We start from the raw sequence: 25,414 nt of genomic DNA on the forward strand, positions 1-25,414 counted from the left end.
TTGTCCAAAGCCCCTCTCCAGGTTTCCTGGAGCCCCTTTAGGCACTGGAGCTGCTCTAAGGTGTCCCCTTAAGGAGCCTTCTCTTCTCCAGGCTGCCCCAGCCCAGCTCTCTCAGCCTGGCTCCAGAGCAGAGCTGCTCCAGCCCTCGCAGCAGCTCCGGGGCCTCCTCTGGCCTCGCTCCAGCAGCTCCACGTCCCTCTCGTATTGGGCCCCCACATCCCCGTGCAGAGCGGCCGCATTCACCCAGATCCCGTTTCTGGGGTGCAAAACACACCCAAGGGATGATTAATGAACGGGAGCGGCAGAGCTGGCAGGGCCGGGCCGCCAGGTCACCCTCCCTTCTCCCTGCGGCCTCGCTGCTCCTTTATTCCCCGTCCGCAGCCTGATCGCGTTACTAATTGCTCCCTCCCGGGGCCATACAGGGGAACAGCCCTGCAGGTCACGGGGCCGCCGTTACTGGGCTCAGACTGTTACCGAGCGGGGCCGGGCCGCACCAACACACCGTGGGGAAGCAGCCAGGGCCGCGGCCCGGAGCGGGGGTGCGCCCCGCGGCGCTGCCTCCCCGGTCCCGGTGCAGTGCGACACCCGCGGCGGGGGCCGCCCGCTCTCCGCTCCCCGCCCGGGGCCCAGCACGCAGGCGGAGCGGGGGGGGGGTGAGGAGGGAAGCGGACCCCCCCCGTTCCCACCGCCCCGTTTAACGGGGCCGCCCCGGTGCCCCCCACGTGCCCGCCGCCGTTTTCCCCGCGCGCCACCGGGGGGCGCCCTCCCTCGGCATCGCCCAATCAGAGGGCGAGCCGCCGGAAGCCACGCCCCCTCCCTTCCTTTCCCGCCCTTCTCTCACTCCCCCATTCCCCCCCCCGCCTTCTCCGCTACCCTCCAATGGGGATCGCGCTCCCCGCCAGCCAATCAGCGCGGCGGCGCGGGGCGCGCGCGGCTGGTATCCCTCCGCCGCCCGCCCGGCCCCTGCTCGGTGTGTGCGCGCGCGCGCGGCCGCCCCGCCACCGCGGAACCTCCCCCCCCCCCCAACCCCGCGTATTTTCTGTCTCCCTCCGCCTCCCGCAGCAGCCGGAGCCGCCGCTGCCGCCGCTGTCCCCCCCCCTCCCCTTTTCCCCCCCGCCCGGAGGGGACAACCCGCCTCGGCCGCGTCCGCGGGGCAGGCCCCGTCTAACCCTAAACCCCCCCCTTCCCCTCCCTTCCGCCCCGCTTCCCCCCCCCCCTCCCCTCCCCTCCTTCCCTCCCGCCGGAGCCGCCACGCCGCCGCCATGGAGCTCATCACCATCCTGGAGAAGACGGTCTCGCCGGGTAGGGCGCGGCGGCGGCGGGGCCGCGGTGGGGCGGGGGCCGCGCACCCCTGAGGCGGCGGCTGAGGCCCCCCCCCCCCCGGGAGGGTGTGGGCCGGTGGCGGAGGGAGGCCGCGGGGCCCGCTGGCCGGGAAGGGGCGGTGTGAAGCAGGGCCGGGCGGCGGGAGGGCAGCGATGGGTTCGGCCGCGGTGTCCGCCGGAGGGCTGCGGCGGTTGGGCCCCTGCGCGCCCGCCCGCTGACTGACGCCGGTTCCTTCCCTCCCCCCACCTCCCGCCGCAGACCGCTCCGAGCTTGAGGCGGCGCAGAAGTTCCTGGAGCAGGCGGCCATCGAGAACCTGGTGAGAGCGCGGGGAGGGCGCCGGGGCTGGGACCGGCGGGGACGGGACCGGGATCGGGGCCGGTGGCGGGCGCTTCCCCTCCCCCCCCCCACCCCGCCTGAACCGCCATGGGGCGCAGCCTAACCCTGCCCGCGCCCGGCCGCCGCGCCCAGCCAATAGCAGCGCGTCTTTCTCCTCCTCCAGCCAATAGCGGCGCGTCTTTCTCCTCCGCTAGCCAATAGGAGCGCGGCGCCGGGCGAAGGGGCCGCGCCGGCTGCGGGAGCGCCATGTGCGGCCGCGGCCATCGCTGCCCCGGGCGCCGCCCGGCCCCGCCGCTTCCTCCCGCCCCGGGCCCCGTTCATCCCGCCCGCGGCCGCATCGCAGCGATGCGCTCGGTGCAGGCGGGCGGCGAGCGCCGGAGCGCGGGGAGGGGGGTCAGGGGAGGTCAGCGGAGCCCGGAGCTCTCGCCGTGACCTTCCTGAAAGGAAGAAAAAGAAGGGAAAAAAGCTTAAAAAGGCAAAAATAGAGGGGAAAAAACTACCCCCCCCCTCGCTCCTCACCGGACCGGGGTGCGGAGCCGCTGGGGGGAGGGTTGGGGTGCTCCGTGGGGTGGTTCATGGCATGTCAGGGGGTCCCAGCACCCGGCGTTCGTGTTGTCATCCGTGTGTTTCCATCACGAGCAGAAGTCGTGTCCTTCGGGGTTCAAAGTCGTTGCTTTTGGTGTGCTGAGGCGCTGGCACAGGGCGCCCAGAGAAGCTGTGGCTGCCCCATCCCTGGCAGTGTTCAAGGCCAGGTTGGACACAGGGGCTTGGAGCAACCTGCTCTAGTGGAAGGTGTCCCTGGTTGGAACAGGATGGAAGTGGATGAGCTTTAAGGTCCCTCCCAACCCAAACCAGTCTGTGGTTCTGTGGTTACATACCCTGGTCTCCACTGGTGTAAACTGGGAAGGTCACAGGGTGTTTGAACTGGTGTTTGTTGAGTCTCAGGGTCTCCCTGGTTAGACTGGAGCTTCCTGGGCACTGTTGTGTGCAGTATTTCAGGGTGATGTTCTGGAGCCTGTCGTGATCCTGCCTTTCAGGCTTTTAAAATGCCAGTTTTCCAAGGGTTCCTTTGTATTTGCTGCCTTGTGAGAGCCAGGTCAAGGTGTCAAGCAGAGGAAATGGAGCTAATGACAGGGCTAAAAATGGGTGTCCTGATGTGGGATGGCCCAGCATAGGGCAGGGGTTGAGGAGCTCCATGGAGAGTCTGAGGGCAGTTAATGGCTCGGTTTGGCAGGAGGATGAAGGGTTCAGGGCAATTCCCGTCACAGGGAACAGGATTGAGATGGGCAGGGGTAGGAGCTGCAAGGTCCAGCCAGAGGTTCTGTGCTCAGGGCTGCAGCTGAGCACCCGGAGCTGGAAGTGACCCCCCAGTTGGTTAAGGGAGATGCACCAGCAGAGCAGCTTGTTCTTCCTCATTTCCCCCCTCTTCTTCCTCCCTGTAGTTAATTTAGACCCTTCTCTGAGGCTCTCATTGACACTTTCTATAGGTGTAAGTGCTGAGGTCGCACACATCTGCATTTGCTTTGAGTCTCGGGTCTGGAAGGCTTCATGTCACACTTCTCACCTTCAGCTAGAATGCTTCTCAAAGCTCCATGAAAAGACAAACGGTTTATTGCTAATTTATGAGTGAGAAACCCAAGGACGCTTCTTCACCTTTCAATTTCAGTGCAAACGCAGCAACACTTTGGTTTTTGTCCTGTGAACTTCTTTTTAAACCCTTCCTCACTTGTAATAAAACCAGAGTGTAAAACGTGCTGGTTGGGAAGTGGGTTTCGTGTGTGTATTTGCAGGGCTTTTGTCTGTTGCATTGGGATTGCAGAGCATCCAATGGCTCGTGCTCATCAGTTTAAGTTGTCCCATGGTTTTTGGTCTCCAAATTCTGCAGCTGGAGTGTTGAACACACTAGACAGCCCAACTAAAATCTCCTTTCAAAGGGATGTGCTCACTCAGTGATAACGTGGAGTCCAAGATAATGGACTTACTCAAGGGTTCTGATGAACTTTGGGAAGTGAAGCTTTAAAAATGGCTTTTTGGTGCCCTAAAATCTTTGTATGATTCTGAAGTTCTGTTACAGACGCTATCGAAGCGGGTTGTGTGTAACTGTATGTGAAATAGGTTCAGGAGAAGCGTGTCCCTGCTTGGTGGGAAACGGGTTGAAAGTGGCACAGCTGCTTCCAGCCTTTCCCAGCACGGTTTTCCTGGGAAGCAAAACCCTTTGGAGGGGCAGTGGAATGGGAAAGCTTCACTGCTGAAACCTGCACGCAGCAGAAGCCTCTGAAACCCAAAGCTGTCAGAGGAGGAAAGGGCTCACCCGCGCAGGCACTTCTCACTCGCTCGCACCAAAAGCAAGGGGCACGAATGTCAGGTATTTCTATCCACACACATCCACCCCTTTTGGAGGGGGGTGATCTCCGGGTGTGCCTCTGCACCTTTGAAGGCAAAGGAGGGAGTTTCTAATCTCCCAAACCTGTGTGTAAGGCACCAAAGCAGTGTCTGATTTCCCATTTGAACAATCCCTGTGTTAGATTGTAGTTTGGCTGTTGCCTTGAAGCAAGGAAACAAGCAGCAGAGAGTTGCTCTTCCCCGTATTTGATATCCATCCAGAAAATACATATCTTGGCATCTGACCCTAGTAGTTTATTTAAAGGAATACTTAAAGCAGGCAGGAGCAGGGAAGGTAACAGTCTGAAGCTAAAATAATCAAGTCCAGCGAAGTCAATGCTGACTTCTGTTGCTTCCCAGTGGTTCTAATTAGGAGCTTGACACCTGTAATCTTGGGATAGAGCCATGTGGTGGTGGTGGTTGGATCTAGGCCTGGTAGAGAAGGTGCTTTGGCAAGTCCTGGACCCATTTCTCTGGGTGATTTGGGGTTTTCTCGGGGTGCTGGGTGGGTTTTTCCCCCTCATTGGTGGCGCTGATCCCGGTGCCGATCCCAGCCCTGATCCCGGCTCTCTTCCCAGCCAACCTTCCTGGTGGAACTGTCCAGAGTGCTGGCAAACCCTGGCAACAGCCAAGTTGCCCGCGTGGCAGCCGGCTTGCAGATCAAGAACTCGCTCACGTCCAAGGACCCCGACATCAAGGCTCAGTACCAGCAGAGATGGCTCGCCATCGACGCCAACGCCCGCAGGGAGGTCAAGAACTACGTAAGTTTGGTGGCTTTGTGGCTCTTTTCTTCTTTCCTCAGCACGGGGATGGGGGATGAACGTCTTGTCCATCCTTTGCCCCCTGAGGTGTCTTCCATTGGCTGGCTGCTCCCTGTCGTGACACAAGCAGTGTTCTTGCACTTGCCTGGGGGCTTTGTTGCTTGAATCCATAGAAGGATCAGGGTAAAGCCAAGGAAGTAGGGATGAGGCTGCTGCTTTTAGATTCACACCTGTAAATCCTGTTGGAAGGAGCCTCTAAACAGCCTCCTGTGTCTGAACATCTGTGTCTACACGAGGCCTAACAATTTTGAAGAGTAGAATATGGTCCAAGATGTGCGAATTCCCAGTAGGAAATGACAGTCTTAAATCTTCACACGGATGGGAAACCTGCCTGAGGCCTCCTGTGCTCTTCCATAGCCAAGGCTTGGGACTTACAGGGGCAGATTTGAGTGGCTTTTGGCTGATGGGAACAAAGGGGTGATGCATGTGTGCAGCCTTATGTGGCTGATAGAAGTGACCTTACACTTTATATGTTTCTTTTAATGTTGATAGGATCTGTACGTAGCAGAATAAGGTTGGGTGAGCGATGGTGACACCGCTTTAGTCTTTTCTTTACGCTGGTGATATCTAAGGGGGAGCTTGCACTGCAAACAGGAGCTGTCATATTGGGTGCTGAAGCTGACAGACCCACTTTATTACTGTTTTCTGTCAAGTGTCATTAGAGAACCAGTCTTTTTTAAGTGGATATATGGAAAACGAAGGTGTATAACTGGAAATACTGAAGCAAATGTGCACCCTCCAGTTTTGAAAGAAACGGGTATTGAAGAACACACAAATTGCAATTAAAATGAAAGGGAATTACTCAGCCCCGTTGAGGTTATCTCGGCATAAACAGTGCAGGATTTGGGGGGATTTTTTAACCCCCAATTTGTTTAGCTTTGGCAATGTTGCTTTCCAAGACAAGGAATTGCTCGGCGAGTCACGGCGCGTAGCGTTGTGTATGGGATTTAAAGGATGTGGTGGAAGTCCATGGAATCCCACAGCTGGATCTCGCTTCCTGAAAGGGGCAGCCATGGCCAAGTTGAGTTCAAACATCATTTGTCCGTGGTCACGGCTTCGTTTGCAGCAGGGGAAAGCAGAACAAAGTGCTGTATTGGGGAAGGGGGGTGGTTTGAATGACAACCCAGTGCCCATCTCTCTTCGGTCACCACCATAAACCATCTCCTGCCAATCTCTCCCCAGGTTTTGCAGACATTGGGTACAGAGACGTACAGGCCCAGCTCGGCCTCTCAGTGCGTGGCTGGCATTGCCTGTGCAGAGATCCCCATGAACCAGTGGCCCGAGCTCATTCCCCAGTTGGTAACGAACGTTACGAATCAGCACAGCACAGAGCACATGAAAGAGTCAACGTTGGAGGCCATTGGCTACATCTGTCAGGATATCGTGAGTACATCTGAAGTGTCACCCTGAGTGTGTTTGAAGTGCCTCTGCTCTGGAGCCAGGCTGAGAGAGCTGGGCTGGGGCAGCCTGGAGAAGAGAAGGCTCCTGAAGGGCAGACCTTAGAGCAGCTCCAGTGCCTAAAGGGGCTCCAGGAAACCTGGAGAGGGGCTTTGGACAAGGGCCTGTAGGGACAGGCCAAGGGGAATGGCTTTAACCTGCCAGAGGGGAGATTGAGATGAGCCCTTAGACAGAAGCTCTTCCCTGTGAGGGTGCTGAGGCGCTGGCACAGGGTGCCCAGAGAAGCTGTGGCTGCCCCATCCCTGGCAGTGTTCAAGGCCAGGTTGGACACAGGGGCTTGGAGCAACCTGCTCTAGTGGAAGGTGTCCCTGCCCGTGGCAGGGGTTGGAACTGGATGAGCTTTAAGGTCCCTTCCATCCAAACCATTCGATGATCTCTAGGAGGCTGTAATGCTTCCTTGTGTCTTTTAATACCTGTCTGGAGGATGTCTCTGTGCTGACAGAACGATGGGCAGTAAACATGAGGATGGTGCCTGGAAGGACTGACCTGCTTTCACAGCACAAATCCAGGTCATCTCTCATAAGGTGCACATTGAAGTCTCTATGTTGCTGCAGTCATATGGTGGCAAGGGCTGCTGCTACAGAACTTCAGCTGAACATCCAGCTGTGTAAAACATTCCAGATGAGTGATAAGCTTTTGATTCCTTTCTGTGGTGGGGAATCCTGACAGCTACCTTCCATCTTCACAAGGAGGCCCTTGATTTTTAATATAGGAGGTTTTGATGCGCAGGCAAGAACATGCAGCTCGTTGAGGCACCTTCTCCAAAAGGTGCCCAGAGAAGCTGTGGCTGCCCCATCCCTGGCAGTGTTCAAGGCCAGGTTGGACACAGGGGCTTGGAGCAACCTGCTCTAGTGGAAGGTGTCCCTGCCTGTGGCAGGGGGTTGGAACTGGATGAGCTTTAAGGTCCCTTCAACCCAAACCAGTCCATGATTCTATGCTGATCAGCGTAGTTTGCAGTATCACAATGTGTTGCATCGAGTCTCCAGTGTGAATTGCTAAATCCCTGTGTGCTGTGTGACCTGCCACTGGAAAACAAAGTTAGCTGCTGGGTTTTTGGTGCCACTGATTGCCTTGGAGAACGTACATGCAGCATTCACTGATTGAACCTCAGTATAGTGAGGCAGAAAGAGAAATCCTCTGTTTGGGGCTTTCATCAGGCTGCAGGGGGTTGGTTTCACTGGGGAGGTTGGCTGTGACCTGTCCTTGCTCCTGGTCCAGGCAATGTAGTTTTTCTCTATGTCTAAAAATCTTGGCAACTTTACCATTGGAAGTCTCCACCTCAGCTGCTGGTGTAGATCTCTGCCCAGTGGATAAAGGAATTGGAAATCAGTATGTTTTAACTTGCTAATTGAATGAAGTTAAGCAATCTGAAGCTTTTTGGCTTATTATTTGAAGTAGTGAAGTTTATTTGGTGTTGGTGACTTGAGCATCTGGAGTATCTGTGCTCAGCTCAGTCTAATCTTTCCTGTCCCAGAAGCTGTAAAGACAGTGGTGTGTGAATTCCTTACACTTGTGTTCCAGTCCTCCCAGTGAACAAAGAACTTCTTTTCCTTAATACCTTAAAACTTGCAGATTTCGAGATCAAACTTAGGATGCTTTCAAATACAGAGGAAGCTGTTCAGCTGGCACATAACTTTATTAACACTTCTTTTAGGATCCAGAACAGCTTCAGGACAAATCCAATGAGATCCTGACAGCCATCATCCAGGGAATGAGAAAGGAAGAGCCCAGCAACAATGTGAAGCTAGCAGCTACTAATGCACTCCTGAACTCTTTGGAATTCACCAAAGCAAACTTTGACAAAGAGGTGAGGGGCTGACAACTCGTGGCCTAAACTGCAAGGGCTGGATCCATGGTCTGTGATGAGGAATCATGCACCACGCTGAGTTTTGATGCATAATTATGTTGCAGCTGAGACTTGGATTCATTTCTGTAGGTCTGGTGTGTGCTTGTTGTGACACAGGAGTACTGTGGAACTTCTCAGAGGTTCATCAATGGAAAGGAGGTGTCACTGGCTTGCTTTTGGGTACATTTGAACTGGCCTTAGAGTTTAGCCTGTTAGATGCTCTGCTTCCCAGTCAGACTCTACCCTATAATGCTGCTGCGAGAGTACAAGCTTGGATCAGCACTTCCTTTCAAGTGGTGTGGCAGCAATCCAGATTTAACTTTGCCTCTGAAAATTGTGGGGGGAGGAAGGCCTGTGAGAGGCTTCAGAAGAGGGGCCTTGGAATGAGAGTCTTTCCAGAGCAGGAAAATCTATTGATTTCTCTTTTCCTTCTTGGATTAAGTCTGTCCGTCGGTCTCTATCAGGGACATGCAGGGAAGATGGAATTCATGTTGAACCTTCTGCTTAGAAGGTCTTCTAATGAGAACTTATTCTGCTTTATCTTTCTATTTTGGACAGTCTGTTAAGTGCTTTTTAAATTGGAAGTTTGGGATTCCCATTTTGGGGAAGAAATGATTGAAAATACTGCAGTGAATAGTAACCTGGACTGTTCCTTCATCCTTAGAAGTGCTGCTTGAGTGACTGTACTAGGCCAGACACAAAACACATCCTCCATGGGAAGGATGCAAAGACTTTAATGCTTTTATAAGGCAGTTCTAACGTTCTTTTTCTATTTCTTCTTCTAGTCTGAAAGGCACTTTATTATGCAAGTAGTCTGTGAAGCAACGCAGTGTCCAGATACAAGGGTGAGTGGAATGAAGGGCTTGGTTCATCACTGCACCTTCTGGGGAAGCTGGCTAGAACCTCTGGCATCAGCAGACAGTTGTCAAGTGTTACATGGAGTAAACAGTATTCTGTTAAGTGGCTCTAAGTGCTTAAAATGAGTTTTATGCTTATAATTAGAAGTTGTAAGTGCACAAGCAGTGACTTGCATCCTCCTAGTAAAGCCCTTATTAGTTCTGGAGTAAACTCCAGGCTGGGTTCTTAATCTGTGGTGGGCTACAGCTTGGTTTGCAAAGCACTTGATCCGTTTTCTGCTCTGACAGGTACGAGTGGCTGCCTTACAGAACTTGGTGAAGATAATGTCCCTTTATTATCAGTATATGGAGACATACATGGGGCCTGCGCTTTTTGCTGTGAGTACTCAGGTTTCTCAGCCCTTGTCTAATTTCCCAGTGCTCCTTTGGCCCAATCCAAGAGGAAAAGTGTTCTTACGTTCTGGTTTGCTTTGCTTGCTTTGGCTGTGACTGCATGCTGGGAATCCCTCTCCTTCCTAAAACATCCTTCTCTCCCCTCCTTTCTTTCGTGTTTCTAAAGATAACCATTGAAGCAATGAAAAGTGACATAGATGAGGTGGCTCTGCAAGGGATCGAGTTCTGGTCAAACGTCTGTGATGAGGAGATGGACCTGGCTATCGAGGCATCCGAGGTGAGCTTCCAAATGACCACTGGGAAGCAGCACGTGCCCGTGATCATCTCTTTGGGAATGCAGAGCTCATGTGTTTGAACTGCACCCAACCCTCCTCCTGTTCTCCCAAGTGGAATAGTGTGGGAGAGCCCCTTGTGTGGCAGTCGTGGGTCCATGATGAGACACCATGCACCACTCTGATGTGATGTGATGCATGTCTGTGACCGAAGCTGAGACCTGGGGCTGCACAAAGCCTGTGAGGCTGGCTGGCTGTTCCATGTGCTGCAGACAGCATGGAGCTGGGGTCCCCAGCTTAGTTTTTAGCTGCTAGCCTGGGTACTATCAGCTCTGGTTGATTTATTCTGCTATTCAAGGTAAATACATTTGGAATTCCCTTCCATAACTCTTTGGGTTGCTTCTTAGGCTCTGTAGCATCACGTAAAGTTCTTCAGTGTAGCTTGGACACAACCCTTTTTGCTTACTGGATTAGATTAGGATGAGCTGCCTTTTTAAGTGAGCAAAATGGTTTTAAATGCCAGCCTGGCTGGGAATTGAATCTACTTGAGATAAAGATCCTGTGACAGCTTTGATGAGAACACGCTGTGACATACAAGTGCTGGTTTTCTGCAAATGGTGTGTGACAGCTACCTGATTGCTTTTGAGCATTCAGAAGTCAACTCGAGCTATTCCTGCAAGGTTCACCTAAATGTGCATGAAGCACGTGTGTTAGGCATGGTGTAATACCAGGAAATTCTCAGTATCATGAAGATCTTTGAGCTGTTCCTTCATTAAGACAACATCTTGAATTCTTGAGATACCATGTTGAAGGGAGAGTGTTTCTTGACTTCCCTGCTGTCTTGGAGGCCTCGTGGGCTCTGTTTCGTTGACATGTAAGATTCTGGGGTCATTGACAGAACTTAGTCCTAGCCCAGCGTGCAAAAAGGTTGATCACATTCTGTATAATACAGTATTTATGAGTTAAGAATAAAGTGATGGGCTAAAATGAAAGTGATCATTATCCCTTACGATGGATGTGGATGGAATTAAATTTGGGGTGGTGTCGTGCATGCAGATGCTGTTTGCATAAATTAGCTGTAGAGATCAATAGCAGCTTAAACTTTGAAGGGCTCTAGATGAATCATACCCATCTTTAAAAGTAGCTAAATATATATTTATGTTGAATGCCCAAAAAAGCAAGGATAAAAGGACAGGCAGCAGCACGTAGGTTTGGTTTATACGCTGCAGACCTTTTGCTGCTTCTGCTTGGGGTCACTTGATAATTATAGGTGGCTGCAAACTGAAAACATTTCTGTTTGTCCCATGTGAGGAAGGAGGAGCTCTGAACGTGCATGGAATGGCAAATGGGATTTGCTTCTCGAGTAGGACTGGGATTGGTGCAGGGTGTCCTTGAGGTTCCTGGGTGCTGCAGTAACTCCAGGTTTGCGTTGGGAAGGAGAGGAAAGCATGCAAAAGAGAGTTTGTCACTCCTGGAGTTTAGCGTTCAGACTTCATGCCTATGTAGCCACTGAGAATCATTTTGTAACCTCTTTTCTCTAGGCAGCAGAGCAAGGAAGGCCCCCAGAGCACACTAGCAAATTTTACGCGAAAGGAGCACTACAGTATTTGGTCCCCATTCTCACACAGACATTAACAAAACAGGTGAGTTCCAAAATCCCTGTTGTGTGTCCAGAAAATCCCAGCTGTGCCTGCTTCCATGTTCTGGGACAGTGATTCCGCTGGTGCATGGAGGAGGAGATTGTCACTGGTGGTCATGGCTCCCTTGCACGGGTGACTTCTCGATATGCTTGGTCCCAAAGGTGCTTTAGGTGCCCTGGGGTGGTTTTTGTTGGTGCACGTGTTCAGAGCACCTTTCGTGGCAGTCCTTGGGCTGGGATGAGACATCATGCACCACTCTGACCGAATGATGCATCATTTTTAGGGCTGAGCCTGAGAGACTGCGTGTGGTGTCACTTTAATGCTGTTAACACGCGCTTGTATTCATGGTTTCTGAAGAGGTTGGAGAGTTAATCTGTATTCTGTACAGTTGATCTGTATTCTGTACAGTTGATCTGTATTCCCAATGAAATATCTGGGAGATTAAACCCAATATATGGGCTCTGCATCATTTGAGAACCAATTCTTGGGCTTTACTACTTGAACTGGGAGGCCCCTGTGTTCATCGAGTACCTAGTAAGCACTTCACAAGGACTTGTTTGGACTGTGCTTCACAGCCTAATCAAAACTAATGGTATCATTTGCTGCAGCAGGTCTAATTATAAAAGAAAACTGTTAATTAAGCCATCCAGGACGAAGTTCATTTGGCTTACTGCAGTGAACTGGGAAAATGCTTGGTGCTCCTAGTGAAGCCAGAGAATTGGTTCCCTGGTTTTGTATTGCTGCCTGCATGGATGCAGAGAGTTGAACTGCAGGAGGTTCTAAAGTGCTTGTTAAACCAGGACAGATAAAACAGATGAGAGAATCACAGGTACACAGCTTCAAAGGAATTTGGGAAGTGGCTGAGCTGACAGGGGGGAAGAAGCTATTTAACTACAATGGCCACTCTGCAAGGCAATGGCATGGATCAAAGGAACAAAATGTGAACCTGGATGAGAGAGAAGCAGTTGGGAAGATGCATGAGGCTGCTGTAGGTGTGTCAGTAAAGAGCTAGCAGCCTTCCACCGGGGTGGAAAGGGTACAGATGATGCAAGTAACTCGGGGTGCTTCTCTGCCAGAGATACAGCTGGTACTTCCAGACCTACATTAATTTCTAAATATAAAGGCTGGTATTAAGGCAGTGTTCCCTGCAGTAATCCAACAGGACGCACTGCCTGCAGTGGGTAAGGGATGTTTTCCCCCGGCCTGACCACGGGTGCTGTTGTTTTAGGATGAAAATGATGATGATGACGACTGGAACCCCTGCAAAGCAGCAGGAGTCTGCCTCATGCTCCTGGCGACCTGCTGTGAAGATGACATTGTTCCTCATGTGCTGCCCTTTATTAAAGAACACATTAAAAACCCAGATTGGCGATACAGAGATGCAGCTGTGATGGCTTTTGGCTGCATTTTGGAAGGACCAGAGCCTAACCAGCTCAAACCACTAGTCATACAGGTAAGATTCATTATGTTTTCTTGGAGGCTTTCAGAGCAAAAACTTCCTGATTTATTTGGGGGAGGCTTTGCACGTTGCTCTTAATCTAAGGAAAAGCAAAAAGGATGTCACCTTTTGATGATGTTTTAGTCAGATTTGGTGGGCCTAGGGCAAGTAGGTTGGTTACATGCTTTGAATCACACAGACATGCAGGGCTGCAGAATAACTGAGGCTTAACCCTGAGCAATAACTTTATGAATCTTAAAATATCAGAGTAACAGTCTGGCTGGATCTACACTGTTCTGTCCTCCCCAGTCCAAGGGGATTCATTAAAATCCAAAGTGGTGACCAATTTCAGTTTCCATATATTGCCTAAAATCCCCTGATTTTTGCAATTCTCTTCTAGGCAATGCCAACTTTAATAGAACTAATGAAGGACCCCAGCGTTGTGGTTCGAGACACGACTGCTTGGACCGTGGGCAGGATCTGTGAGATGCTTCCTGAAGCTGCCATCAATGACATTTACCTCGCTCCACTGCTGCAGTGTCTGATGGAGGGCCTGAGTGCTGAGCCCAGAGTGGCCTCCAACGTGTGCTGGGTAAGGCAGCCCCTCGCTGGTGGATGTGGGATAAGCTTCTGTTGACAAGGGAATGCAGCTCATATTCATATATACAAATACATACACACACACACACATATATATGTATATACACACACCCAAATGTATATATACTCAGACTTAAATGAATTTCAGAGGTGACTTATAGCTTGGTCATCCAGCACACAACTGTGGTTATAACAGTAAGTTATCTCAAGTCTGTTTTGGGGCTCTGGTAGGAAAGAATAAAGGAAGAAATGGATTTTAAGGAGAGAAATGCTAATGTTCGCTGAGTGTAGAAGTTGCCTTTGCTTTGAAAATGGTGTGGAAGCTTTCCCTAGTGAAAACTGTGATAGCTGTTTAGAAAAGGGATGCTGGGATTTAGCTTTTTGCCTTGGGACAGCTGGATTGCTGCCTTAACATTAAGGGAGAGACGTGATGCCTTGATTACCCCAGCCTGCTTCTGCAGTGGTTCCAGAGCTAAATTGAGGAGCATGAGATTTCCTTGTTCACTTAGAGCTGCAGCCCCTGGGGTTGGTTTGCTAACTTGAGTTGTATCATCATCTTGATGCATGTCTCGTACCAAACAGCATATCTGATCTTTCACTGTGAAGAGGGTGTGTTTCCTTCCTTTTTGAGAGAGCTGCTCCATAAGAATTGAGCTCAAGATGAGCATGTCAAACCAAGGTTTAGAGGTGACAGAATTTGGTCTGTTAGTATTCCAGAGGTTTGAAGACTTCTAGTCGGTGTGGGAGCTTTGCTCTGAGCTGTTGGTCCTGGCAAAAGCCTCTGTAGTTGTGGCTTTTGTCTTCTGAAGACAATGATGACTGGGTGTTTTTAGACTGAAGTGAAGATCAGGAGGCTTTCAACTGTTCTAATCCACCTCTCAGAGCAGTTACAATTGCTCTGCAGCTGGAAATCTCTTGACAGCTGCTGGTTGTTGAGACCAGTGGTGCTGTGCAGGCGTTGGCTTGCAGACAGCATGACCACCCTGCAAGTTAATGTTCTAAGTGTGAAGTTTTCACCACTGTTGGACCACAGTTCAGTGCACTGAACAATGAGCTGCTTTGTGGAGGGAGTTGTTCATCCTGCACATGTTTGGGATGGTCCCGTTAGAATGAAAGCTGTTGGGATCTGTTTCTGGGCCTGTGAGGGTAAACTCCGTTGAGTAATAGCAATGGTGGTTCTGTGTTTCAGGCCTTCTCTAGTCTTGCTGAAGCTGCCTATGAAGCTGCAGACGTAGCTGATGATCAGGAAGAACCAGCAACCTACTGCTTATCCACTTCATTTGAGCTAATAGTTCAGAAACTTCTGGAGACTGCGGATAGGTAACACTACAATCACTGGCTTGAGCTCTGCAAAGATGCTTCTTTTCCTTCCTTCAGGCTGCTGGTCCTCTTGCAGCTTGGATCTGAGCGGTGTTTTATCGGAACCGGGCTTTTTTTGTATCCCATGGAATAAAGAATGCTAATCCCTAGAAGAAAGCTGTTCACACAGAATAATTTCACAGTATTTTGTCATATCTGCTTTTAGTAAATGTGGGGTTTCCTCCCGGAGCACCCATTCCATGTTTTACTTTGAAGACCCCCCCCACAGTTTCAGTAGTCCTAAGGCTCATCGAGGTTGGCTCCAAGGCCACTAAATAATCAGGATTGCAGCAAGATGTCGTTAGAAACCTGTGTGTATCGTGCAGCTCATTTTCCTGGGATTGTTTTATCCCCTGGCTGTTGCTGTGGTGTTACATCCATTTACATTAGCACCAGGTACTCCCAGAAGAGATGAGGACCTAGTTAAGCTGGATACTGCCCTTTTCCTAACTAAGCTGCAGTATAAATAGATGAGGCAAAATATTGTTCTCAGTTCTGCAGATGCAAGAAGAAGGGTAAGGCTGAAGTATTCTGCCTTGAAGGTCGAATGTATCTTGACAGCTCAGAGTTCAATCCTTAGATCAATTCAGTCGTCAGTTGAAGCCTTTTGCTGCAGGACTGCTGCTTCTTAAATGATGTCCCTGCTTGAACAGTTCAAAGTCTAAACTCTTCCTGTCTAATTTACATCCAACCAGAAGCAAAATGCTTCTCAGAGCTGAAGGCTCTGAAGCTCGTCAGTCATCTTAGCACAGATCTCAGGTGTCTTTATGTCAAACTTAACACCCTCACTGAGGTCTGGAAGGGATGGCAGAGGTAGTAATGTATGCTGCTCACCTCTGGAGACCATCTCTTCCCAGACAGAGGAACAGCACACTGGGAGATGTGGGTTTGAGGCTTTTTCTGTTCTTGTACTTGCTGCCAGCGACTGAAAATATTGGAAGTCATTATTAATAGCAAATGAAAAGTTGTTCCAAAAGTGGTTTCACAAATTTCAGTTACTTTCAAGTCTTGGAATACAGGAATGCAAGTGCTTCTGCTTGTCACAACACCAAAATTTAGCTGCTATACTCAAAAAAAGAGTCTTGTTTCTAAGCAAGCCTGAGCACTGGGAGCTGCAAATACATCCCTTCTGTTACAGGCCTGATGGACACCAGAATAACTTGAGGAGTTCTGCATATGAATCTCTGATGGAGATAGTGAAAAACAGTGCCAAGGACTGTTACCCTGCTGTCCAAAAGACAACTCTGGTCATCATGGAACGACTTCAGCAAGTGCTGCAGATGGAGGTGGGTTTGTTGCCGTTGTGCTGTGGCTTGTCTGGGGTAGGAAAATGAGTTTTGTTGCTGAGTGCATATGTTGTGGTATAATGTGGTTTTATTTCGTTAGAGGTGGGTAGATACATTAAGCTTCTGAACAGTACCTCTTGCCTTAAATATGAAGGAGCACATTGAATCTCTGGAACTCACAGTGGTGGCAGAATCCACTGGGTTTGTGTGGACTGTGGGCCAGGCTTTTCACTTGTGGGGTTTTGTTCTTTTGCAGTCTCATATCCAGAGCACTTCGGACAGAATCCAGTTCAATGATCTTCAGTCTCTTCTTTGTGCTACTCTCCAGGTAAGTCCCTGTCTCCTGTGCTTGTGGTGATGGGAAAGTGGTGATTTTAGAGATGCGTCTGTGCCCCTGAGGAGATCTGAATGAGGAAATGGGATCTTGTGTCCCAGCTGACGTGTGTGGGGTGATACAAGGTTCAGAAGGTTTCAGTAGAGCACGACGTACAAAATATAGGGCAATATGAATAAAGAACACTGTATGCAGCATGGTAGGGGTTGTATATACTTTCACATTGGCATTTATGTTGGCTACAGGCTGAACAATGGCTTTGGCACAGACAAAAAACCTCCATAATGGCTTTAATTCGCTCATCTGCCTCTTGTGGTTGGTGTTCTTATTTAAAATGGCACTAATTAAAATGCACTGAGTGTCCTTGAAATTAAACATCTGGTAATGAACAGCCCGTGTGACTCTGGGTGCAAGCACATTCCAATTCCTTGCTTGCTCCTACAAAGTGGTCTTGATGCATCCACGTTTCATTTCTTGCTTTGTCCTGGAGTTACTTGTACACAGGTTGCTCAGTAATTTTTCTAGTTTCTTGCTATTGATTGCAAGGGGAGTTAAATCTCTCATTTGCTTTAGAAGCTTTTCCCAAACTCTCCTCTCTAGCTGTTTCCTTTTTGATCCCAAAAGCACTTTGAAACTTTGTGGGTGAATATAAATGAATCATCTCTATGCAAATTCCTTAATTTTTCCTCTGCTAAGTTGTATTTGGGGAAAAGCAACCTCTTAAGTTGCCTGTTTTCATTACAGTTGAACTCGGTGATCTTAAAGGTCTTTTCCAGCCTAAACAGCCACTTTTTTTCCCTCAAAACGGCTGAGGAGATTCATCAGACCATCCTGCAATAGGTGGTGGTTGCTACTGAAGCTTTCCTGTTCGTGCTGCAGCAAGGGTGGTGCTGGGCTGTCGTGCCTAGGTTACTAACAGTTACAAGGTGCTGCTTTAAAACTCTCTATTAGATGTAGGCTCAGCACCAACGTGGCTCTGGGCAGCTCAGGGAAGAAAGGAGGTGTTAGAGTGCTGTGTGATCTGACATAAAAGCAGAGCAGAGCGTCTCCCTCCGCTCAGATTTATCCCTTTGCTGGCTGGTGTTACCTGTGCTGTGTGTCTGTTCTTGTGAGCCCAGCAACAGGAGCCTTTTCCTCCCCCCCAGGTAACAGCCTGTTTCTATCCCCTTTGTTTCCCCTTCTCTTAAGCAAGGTTAGGAGGTCTCCTGGGTGTTGCCTCCAGGTTGTTTTGAGAAATCCATAACTTCATCCTGCTCATTCAAAAGCCCATCAGCAGCTCCTTTAATTTGCCAATTTTTAGGGTAATTTCCCAAATAATGGGTAAATGGGAATAATCTTTGTGTTGGGCTTTAATGAGGCGCCTTCAGCATCCAGAATACCTCTTTCTGGCGTGCTGTGATCACAGATCTCTTTCAGGACAGCTTTGTTTGCCTGTGGGAAGTGTAGGACAGGCAGGATTTAACTTCTCCTTTTAACTTGGCCACGTGTGTTTCTTCTTTATCACAAAATCTGAATCTCAAGTATTTACAGTAGTTGCTGCAGATACTTTTAAGACCAAAGTAACACTCAGCAAAGAGGCTCTATTTACATCGGAAATGCAAATTTCTTTTAAATCAGGACACATCAAGGTTGTGTTCTGTGGTTCATGTGCTGAAAGGAATGGGCAGAGCTGCAGGAGCAGAGCTTAGGTTCAGCTCAGGTATTTACCCAAGGTGTTTCCTTGGCCTTTCTGCTCGCTGTAATCAGGTATCAGTTTTGCTTTGCAAACACCTCGCTGCTAAACCCATTCCTGTAAGTGTATTTTGCAGCGGTTGTGTGTTAATTTATTCCCTGGCTAAGAGAGGTTTAAGTGCAGTTAACAGTAAGGACAGGCTTATGTCCTGGTTTAACAGCCAGCGTTGCTGAGGTTTAATTCTGTGGTTTAGAAGCAAAGCTTACGTGCAACCCATGCTTGGCAGCAAGAGATTGTGATCACATTGCTGTGATGGAAAGGGGCTTTTTTGATAGGGCCAAGTATGGGCTGGTCACATTTAATGCCAGCTGACAAATGGAAAGCCTGGAGAATAGCCTATGCAGCAGGAAGGGTAAATTCAGCTTGTTCTGTAGCTGGAAAATTGAATGCAGCTAAAATGAATGGGACTTTGCACTTGCACTGACAAAGCATATTTTTGCAGCAGCAGAGTTCAAACAGCAGCTTCGTTTTTAGCAGCCTAAATGTGGTCACGAGTGTTCGGAGCCGAGCGCAGGGGATGGAAAGGCACAATCCAGCCTCACAGAGATGGAAGCAATTACAATCTCTTTCTCCTTTCCCACCCAGAACGTCCTGCGGAAGGTCCAGCACCAGGATGCTTTGCAGATCTCCGACGTGGTGATGGCATCTCTGCTGAGAATGTTCCAGAGCACGGCGGGCTCGGGGGGCGTGCAGGAGGACGCCTTGATGGCAGTCAGCACCCTGGTAGAAGGTCAGTATTGAGCTGCAGAGCGAGGTGGTGCTCAGGGAGAGGTGAAGCTGGGGCAGAACTAGTTTGCTTCCTTCTCTTTTTGTCTATATGGCAAGAAACATGATGAGTTCCTGCTTTTGCTTGGGGTATGGTTTTGACCACACATCTCACCACATCGCTCTGTGAAGCTGCGAGTGGCTGGTTGTGACGGGCTGTTTCATGAATGAATGGTTTGTTTGCAGTTAACATGGTTAAAATGCAAATTCTGCCAGGAAAAAAACCAACCCTCTAGTGCTACTACATAGAGTGCCCAGCACAACCTGGTCCCTGAGCTGCTGCAGGACAGATTTATCTGCATGATTCATACTCACCGCTGCCCGTGACTCATGGTGGGTTCGTGGAGTTTTGTCGGGGTGGATTTACAGTCATTGTTCTTGTTTCAAAGAAATCACTTGGGCAAAGATGAGCCTTCGAGTGGGTCCCAATAGGTGAAGAAAAATTGGGTTGTGGTGTTCCAGGCAGTTTGAGCTTCGTGGCTTGGCTTTAGAGGGTGGTGGATGTGGCATCACCCAGAGCTCTAGGAACGCACTCTGCTGTCAAAGGAGTGGGAAAGTTGAGGTGCTGTTGAAAGTCTGAATGTGACCTCATTGCCTGACACTGCTGCCTTCTCTCTAATAAAAGCCAGGCATGGATTGGAAATGGCTTCAGGGACATCAATCTGTAGAGAGGCTCATTTGAGTCGACTTTTCCTGAGGCTGTTATCCTGGCTAGCAGGTGACAGGACCTGTTTCTAGTGGAAGTACATCCCTGGTTCCTCTGAGAGCACCTTTGAAGTGCAGCACAGCTAGTTTTGGCTTTTTGCAGAAGCCCTTTCCAACACCGGTGTGTTTGGAGAGCAGGTCTTCATGAGGGCCCCTCTGACTGCTCTTGAGAACGTGGAGTGGGATTGCCTGAGGAAGCTGGGAAGTGAATGAGAAGGCTGAGTGGGATCATTGCACACAGAAAGGGAAGTGTGTTCCTCTTGAGACCAAGACCTTTTCACTTTTGGATAGAGAAGTCTGCATGTGTGGTCTTAGAATTGCAAGTGACTTGGAGAAGGGAAGGAGTCTGCAGAGAAGAGCAGGAATGCTTTACTTCAAATTCCAGTTAAATATGAGCACACTGAAGAGGCCAAGCAGCTCCTTCCAGAAGGAAGATGTTGAAGCTGTTATGGTGATAAAGTGATGGGAAAAGGTGTATCTCAACATCCTTCCTGAGCATAGGAGGTGGTTGTCTGTCTTCAGAGGCCTGTGAGGAACTGAGCACTTCCAAACCTCTTTAGTCCAGATGGACACATTCCACTAATGCTTGGTTTGGGTGTGATGTGGAAGTGTTCCAAAAAACATGGAGACAAGGCCCTTAGTGACATGTTTTAGTGGTGTTACCTGGGGTAACAGTTGGACTCAATGATCTTAAATGTCTTCTCCAACCTAGTTGATGCTGTGATCTATCTCTAGTGGAGAACTGGTTGGTTGGGCTTCTGTGGAACCTACAGGTACTGGGCTTGGGTGGAATATAACAGTGGGTTGCTGTGTGGTTCAAGTCCAGCAAATACGTCTTAAATTGGGATTTTTTCTCTAACTAGACTATTTTCCATGCACAGTCTTAGGTGGAGAGTTTCTGAAGTACATGGATGCCTTCAAACCGTTCCTTGGCATTGGACTGAAGAACTATGCTGAGTACCAGGTAGAGGTCAAACCAGGCAGCCCTGTGTTCACAATCTCTTTAAGTTCTCATCTGCTCAGGGATGCTGATTTCAGTGGGTGTGCATCCATAAAATACCACAGCTTCTGGTGATGAAACCAAAATTGGAGCCCCACAGACTTCTCTGTAATTACTGGCTGTATGCACAGATTTAGACTCATGTTTAATTCAGCAGAAGGCCTTCATTGACTTGACACCTGTGTTTTCACTTATTAGCTGGCCTTGATGAGGAAAGAGGTTGCTGCTGGCTGTGTGTTTCCATTAGCAGGTCAAGTCGTGGTGCTCCCTGTGGGGTGGATGTTTAGCCCACCCAGCTGCTGAACTTGGTAGTGTTTGTTCACACCAAGTACCTGTCACATTGGCATCTGGATCTCTTTCCCTCCCCCTTGCTGAAGCAAGTTGAGCTCTTTGCAGCGTGGTGATAGAACTGGTTAAGGAAGGGCCTCATCTGCTCTAAGAGGGTCATTTAATGGCTGCAAACTCTCACCACTTAGGGCTTTAATAAGCTGAAGCTATAAGGATAGAATGTGGAAGACTGACTCACTGGGTGGGTGTCTCACTTGCTGTTCTATTTGCAGGTTTGTCTGGCTGCAGTGGGCCTGGTTGGTGACTTATGCAGAGCCCTGCAATCCAACATCCTGCCTTTTTGTGATGAGGTTATGCAGCTGCTCCTGGAGAACTTGGGGGTGAGTGTTTACCTTCTCATTAGCCAGTTAGTAACAGTTGGCTTGCACACTGAGAAGAAAGTGGGAGGTGGGAGAAGCAGAAGTGTTAGGCATGCTCTGAAGATCTCGTGTTTGACAACTATCTGGCTTACTATTTGAATGGAATCCAAATTTATTGGGGGTAAGGATGTACATTTCAAGGAAATGGCCTAATTTATTAGCTCCTCCCTCCTTAAAAAGAAATGCAACTGAATGTAGCGGCACTGAACTCTCTTCCAGAATGAAAATGTTCATAGGTCTGTGAAGCCTGAGATTCTCTCGGTGTTTGGTGATATTGCCCTTGCCATTGGAGGAGAGTTTAAGAAGTACCTAGATGTTGTACTGAACACCCTCCAGCAGGCTTCTCAAGCACAGGTTGATAAGGTGAGCCAGTGGTGCTGTGCCTCTCCAGTGCATTAAAACCACAAGGAAGGGCTGTGCACCCACTGAGTGTTGCTTTCCTGGTGCCTTTCCAGTCCGACTATGACATGGTGGATTACCTGAATGAGCTGAGGGAGGGCTGCCTGGAAGCTTACACTGGAATTATCCAGGGATTGAAGGGAGACCAAGAAAATGTGCATCGTGAGTACTCTGTCCTGCAGTGGTTGTTCTGGGCCTGAGGTCAGAAAGGGAGATGGGAAGAGCTGGCCTTGGATGAGCTGTTTCACAGTGGTTGTCACATCCGAGGGTATATCCTTGTTCATTCCCTTTGTGTGGGAGTGAGTGCTCTGCTGCCATGAGTCAGGAATGGGCTTGGAGCCCTTCACTACAGTTCCTCTTCCTCTGGCAGTCTTTCCCTGTCTCTGGGGTCAGGTTCTGCCCGTTTGGGGCTATCCTGGAAACCCTCTTCCAGGGCAGACTGTTGAACACAAACTGTGTTTCACCCTGCTCTCATCAAGCTCTTCTCTTTCAGCGGATGTGATGCTGGTGCAGCCCAGAGTAGAATTTATTCTATCTTACATTGACCACATTGCTGGAGATGAGGATCACACCGATGTTGTAGTGGCGTGTGCTGCTGGCCTGATAGGGTAAGCATCCCAACCCCGTTTCAGCACACTCATTAGATGGATAGAAACCTTTGTACAACTGCCTTTCATATTTGAAGCTGTGTTTATACGACTGTCTGAAGTGTTTAGTGTCAGTTCTGGCGTGTTGGATGTTTAACCCAAGGTGTGAAGTGGTTCTGCAGGTGAGGTCCTTTAACTGACAGGGTGAAAATCTGTAGGTAGGAGTGAACACTGGGGGGGTGCTACAGAAATCCCAGATCTAGGATTTGTCAAGGATGACCTAGGTTTGAAAACAAGCTCCCCCCCTTCCACCTTCAGTTCCCTGGATACGGAGGAATGGGGGTCAGGGTGGTTTAATCTTGTCTATGGAATTTAGGGAAGGGAACACAGGAGAGATCAGTCTTTGGACAAGGAGATTGAACATCTCCAGTTAGTCACAATTCCAGAAGACTGTTGAGCTTCCTCCTGCTGAAATTAGTGACCATATGCAGCATTTTAAAAAGGACATGAGCTGTGAGTCAGATTTCTCTTTGCTAGTAAGAACTGATCACAGTGGTACGGGAACATCTGCTTGTGGCACTCAGCCTTACAGCCTCTCTCTTTTCTTCTGCAGGGATTTGTGTACAGCATTTGGGAAAGATGTACTGAAATTAGTAGAATCTAGACCCATGATACATGAACTGCTAACTGAAGGAAGAAGATCCAAGACGAACAAAACAAAAACCCTTGCTACCTGGGCGACTAAAGAACTGAGAAAACTGAAGAATCAAGCTTGGTAAGGGCTTACACCCACCTCCTTTTCATGTTGCATAATTGTGAAATTGGCTAAACTCCTGAGCCTGAAAGAGACGCTTCACCGAAGCCTTGTTCTCTGGGAGGTTGTATCTCGGGTAGTTTTCTGTAAACAAGCCCCATCTGTGGTCTTTGTCTATCAGAACAAGTACAAACTGAGGAACACGGCGAGCTGCTTGGCTTTCACAGGACCAGATGCAGACCAAGGGGCTTCTTGCATTGTGAAGTGTGTCACCCTTGCTAGTCAGGGACAATCTGAAGCCTCGTTGGCTCCTCAGTCCTACTTGGAGTTCAAGGAGCATCTGGATAATGCTCTTAGTCTTTCTGGTTTAGTTTTAGGTAGTCCTGTGAGGAGCAGGAGGTTGGACTCGATGAACTCCCTTAAACAGGGGAGATTTAGGTTGGATATAAAGAACCCTCTTCCCTGTGAGGGTGCTGAGGCGCTGGCACAGGGTGCCCAGAGAAGCTGTGGCTGCCCCATCCCTGGCAGTGTTCAAGGCCAGGTTGGACACAGGGGCTTGGAGCAACCTGCTCTAGTGGAAGGTGTCCCTGCCCGCGGCAGGGGGTTGGAGCTGGATGATCTTAAGGTCCTTTCCAACTGAAACCAGTCTGTGATTCAACCCTTAAGGGTCTCTTCCAGCTTGAGATACTCTGAGGCTGTGATTCTGGTGAAGCACCACAAAGGAGCAGATTGTAGAGAGGGGTAGGATGGTGTAACTGCATTTGGGAGAATAAATCTGTCACAGCTTTGTCACCCCACCGTGAGAAGTCCCAAAGTGTCCCATTTATTTCTCTCTTGCTTCTGCAAAGTCACTTTTCACCCCACTTACTCGTAGCTTCACCTCCTGACCGCGGGGCTGGGGTTACTTGTTGATGAACCCTTTTTGCTTACAGATCTGTTACCATTGGGATGACACCTGAGGCCCCCACTGGAAATCTCCAATCTTTTGAGGAAAAAGCAAAACAAAACCAACAAAAACAAAACCAACCACAGAAGTGAGGAGTGTGCACGGATGCTGAATGTTTGGGAATGAGAGGATGAGTGTGAGTGAGGCTTGAAACACACCACATTGAGAATCCCGCCGCAGCAGCAGCGCTGTCAGCGAGCTGAGCACTGACTTGCGTAGGAATCCCGGCGCCGGCTGGTTTTGGGAAGAGGGAACGACCCGATTTCTGTCCAAGGAATGAGCGAGTCTCTTCTTCAGGCAGACCAGGACCAGCTTCTCTGTCGTGGCCGGTGTAGAAGGGGAACACGGCCGGTTTGGAGGAGAGGAAACTGGGTTCAACTGTGGTGCTCTTGGCTTGGGCTGCTGGAGAGGGATGGAGCCAGGGGCTCCAGCCGCCTGCCCTGACCTTTTGCCGCACGATGCTGTCGGTGATGGGATGAGAGGAGGAGGTGAAGGATTTTCAGTCTTAGGAGTGAGTGTGTGTGAATGAGGCGGTATCCACATTCTCAACTTCAAGTCATTGCAGTTTATCTTTTCCCAAAAACCACCCAAAAAAAAAAAAAATGATAAAAAGACAAAAAAAAAAAAAAAAAAAAAAAAAGGGTTAGCTGTTGCATTTCATAAACTAACCAGAGTTCAGTCTACTGATGCAGCGTAAGAGATGTAAAAATAAAAGAGGGGAAAAAAAAAAGACAAAAAAAAAGACAAAATAATAAAAAAAAAAAAGAAAAATAAGGAAAGTCGCTCTTTAGGGCTTTTTATTTTAGGGAAACACTGACGAATGTTCAGAGCTCCCGTTCCCAGTGTCGCTTTCCATGATCTCGGTTCATCAAAGCGCCTTTTCCTTCCTTAATATTGTTCAACTGTGAATGTAGAAATGGGGGGAAAAAAAGAAAACCCGACCCCAACCTCTTGCGTTAGAGGGAATGGAAAGCAAAATGTCAAACGCGATTTCAGGCTTCAAACAAAAGTACAAGTGTTCAGTGCTCCCAATTGGCAGTGAGAACGCAAAGGGAAAGAGCTCTCCTGACTTGGACTGTAGCAGCCCCGACACCCACAAACAAATTGTGCCAAAGAGTTGAAAAACAAAAAGAAAACTTCAGGTAATAGTTTGGATGGCAAAAAAAAGAAAAAAAAAAAGAAAACCAACTTAAAGAAGTGAGGATAAATTCAATGTTCAACCACGATCTGATGATAAAATGCCATTTGGAAACTGCTTGGCCTTTTGTGCTCTTTATTTGATCAGGTTTAATGTGGTATTTGGTCTCTTGCTGCACTTCAAAAACAAAACAAAGGAAAGAAAAAAGAGAGAAAAGAAATTTATAGAAAATATATATATACTGACTTGAGCTTACACAAGACGGCACTTGTAAAAGGTTCTATTTTTCCACTGCAGTTGAAGATGAATAAAATGGTGTCAAACATTCCCCAATA

General features: G+C 49.1%; 1 protein-coding gene across 2 annotated transcripts; it reads left to right on the top strand.

The window, feature by feature from the left end:
* The first annotated feature begins 934 nt into the window (after positions 1–934).
* Positions 935–25,414, top strand: KPNB1 (karyopherin subunit beta 1). 2 transcript variants are annotated; one of them, XM_030508997.1, is made up of 22 exons: positions 935–1,302; positions 1,582–1,640; positions 4,621–4,803; positions 6,046–6,246; positions 7,976–8,128; positions 8,953–9,012; positions 9,313–9,402; positions 9,584–9,694; positions 11,231–11,332; positions 12,558–12,782; positions 13,168–13,359; positions 14,557–14,687; positions 15,865–16,012; positions 16,269–16,340; positions 18,664–18,808; positions 20,430–20,512; positions 21,109–21,216; positions 21,475–21,618; positions 21,711–21,816; positions 22,148–22,262; positions 22,855–23,016; positions 23,928–25,414. In XM_030508997.1, coding segments are annotated over exons 1-22 (2,631 nt in total). In that variant the 5' UTR covers positions 935–1,262; the 3' UTR covers positions 23,929–25,414. The 2 variants fall into 2 exon arrangements, with proteins under 2 accessions (XP_030364857.1, XP_030364856.1); XM_030508996.1 differs by lacking the exon at positions 23,928–25,414 and having other exon boundaries at positions 22,855–23,020.

Source organism: Strigops habroptila, chromosome 19, assembly GCF_004027225.2.
Source record: "Strigops habroptila isolate Jane chromosome 19, bStrHab1.2.pri, whole genome shotgun sequence".
NCBI classification, from domain to species: domain Eukaryota; kingdom Metazoa; phylum Chordata; class Aves; order Psittaciformes; family Psittacidae; genus Strigops; species Strigops habroptila.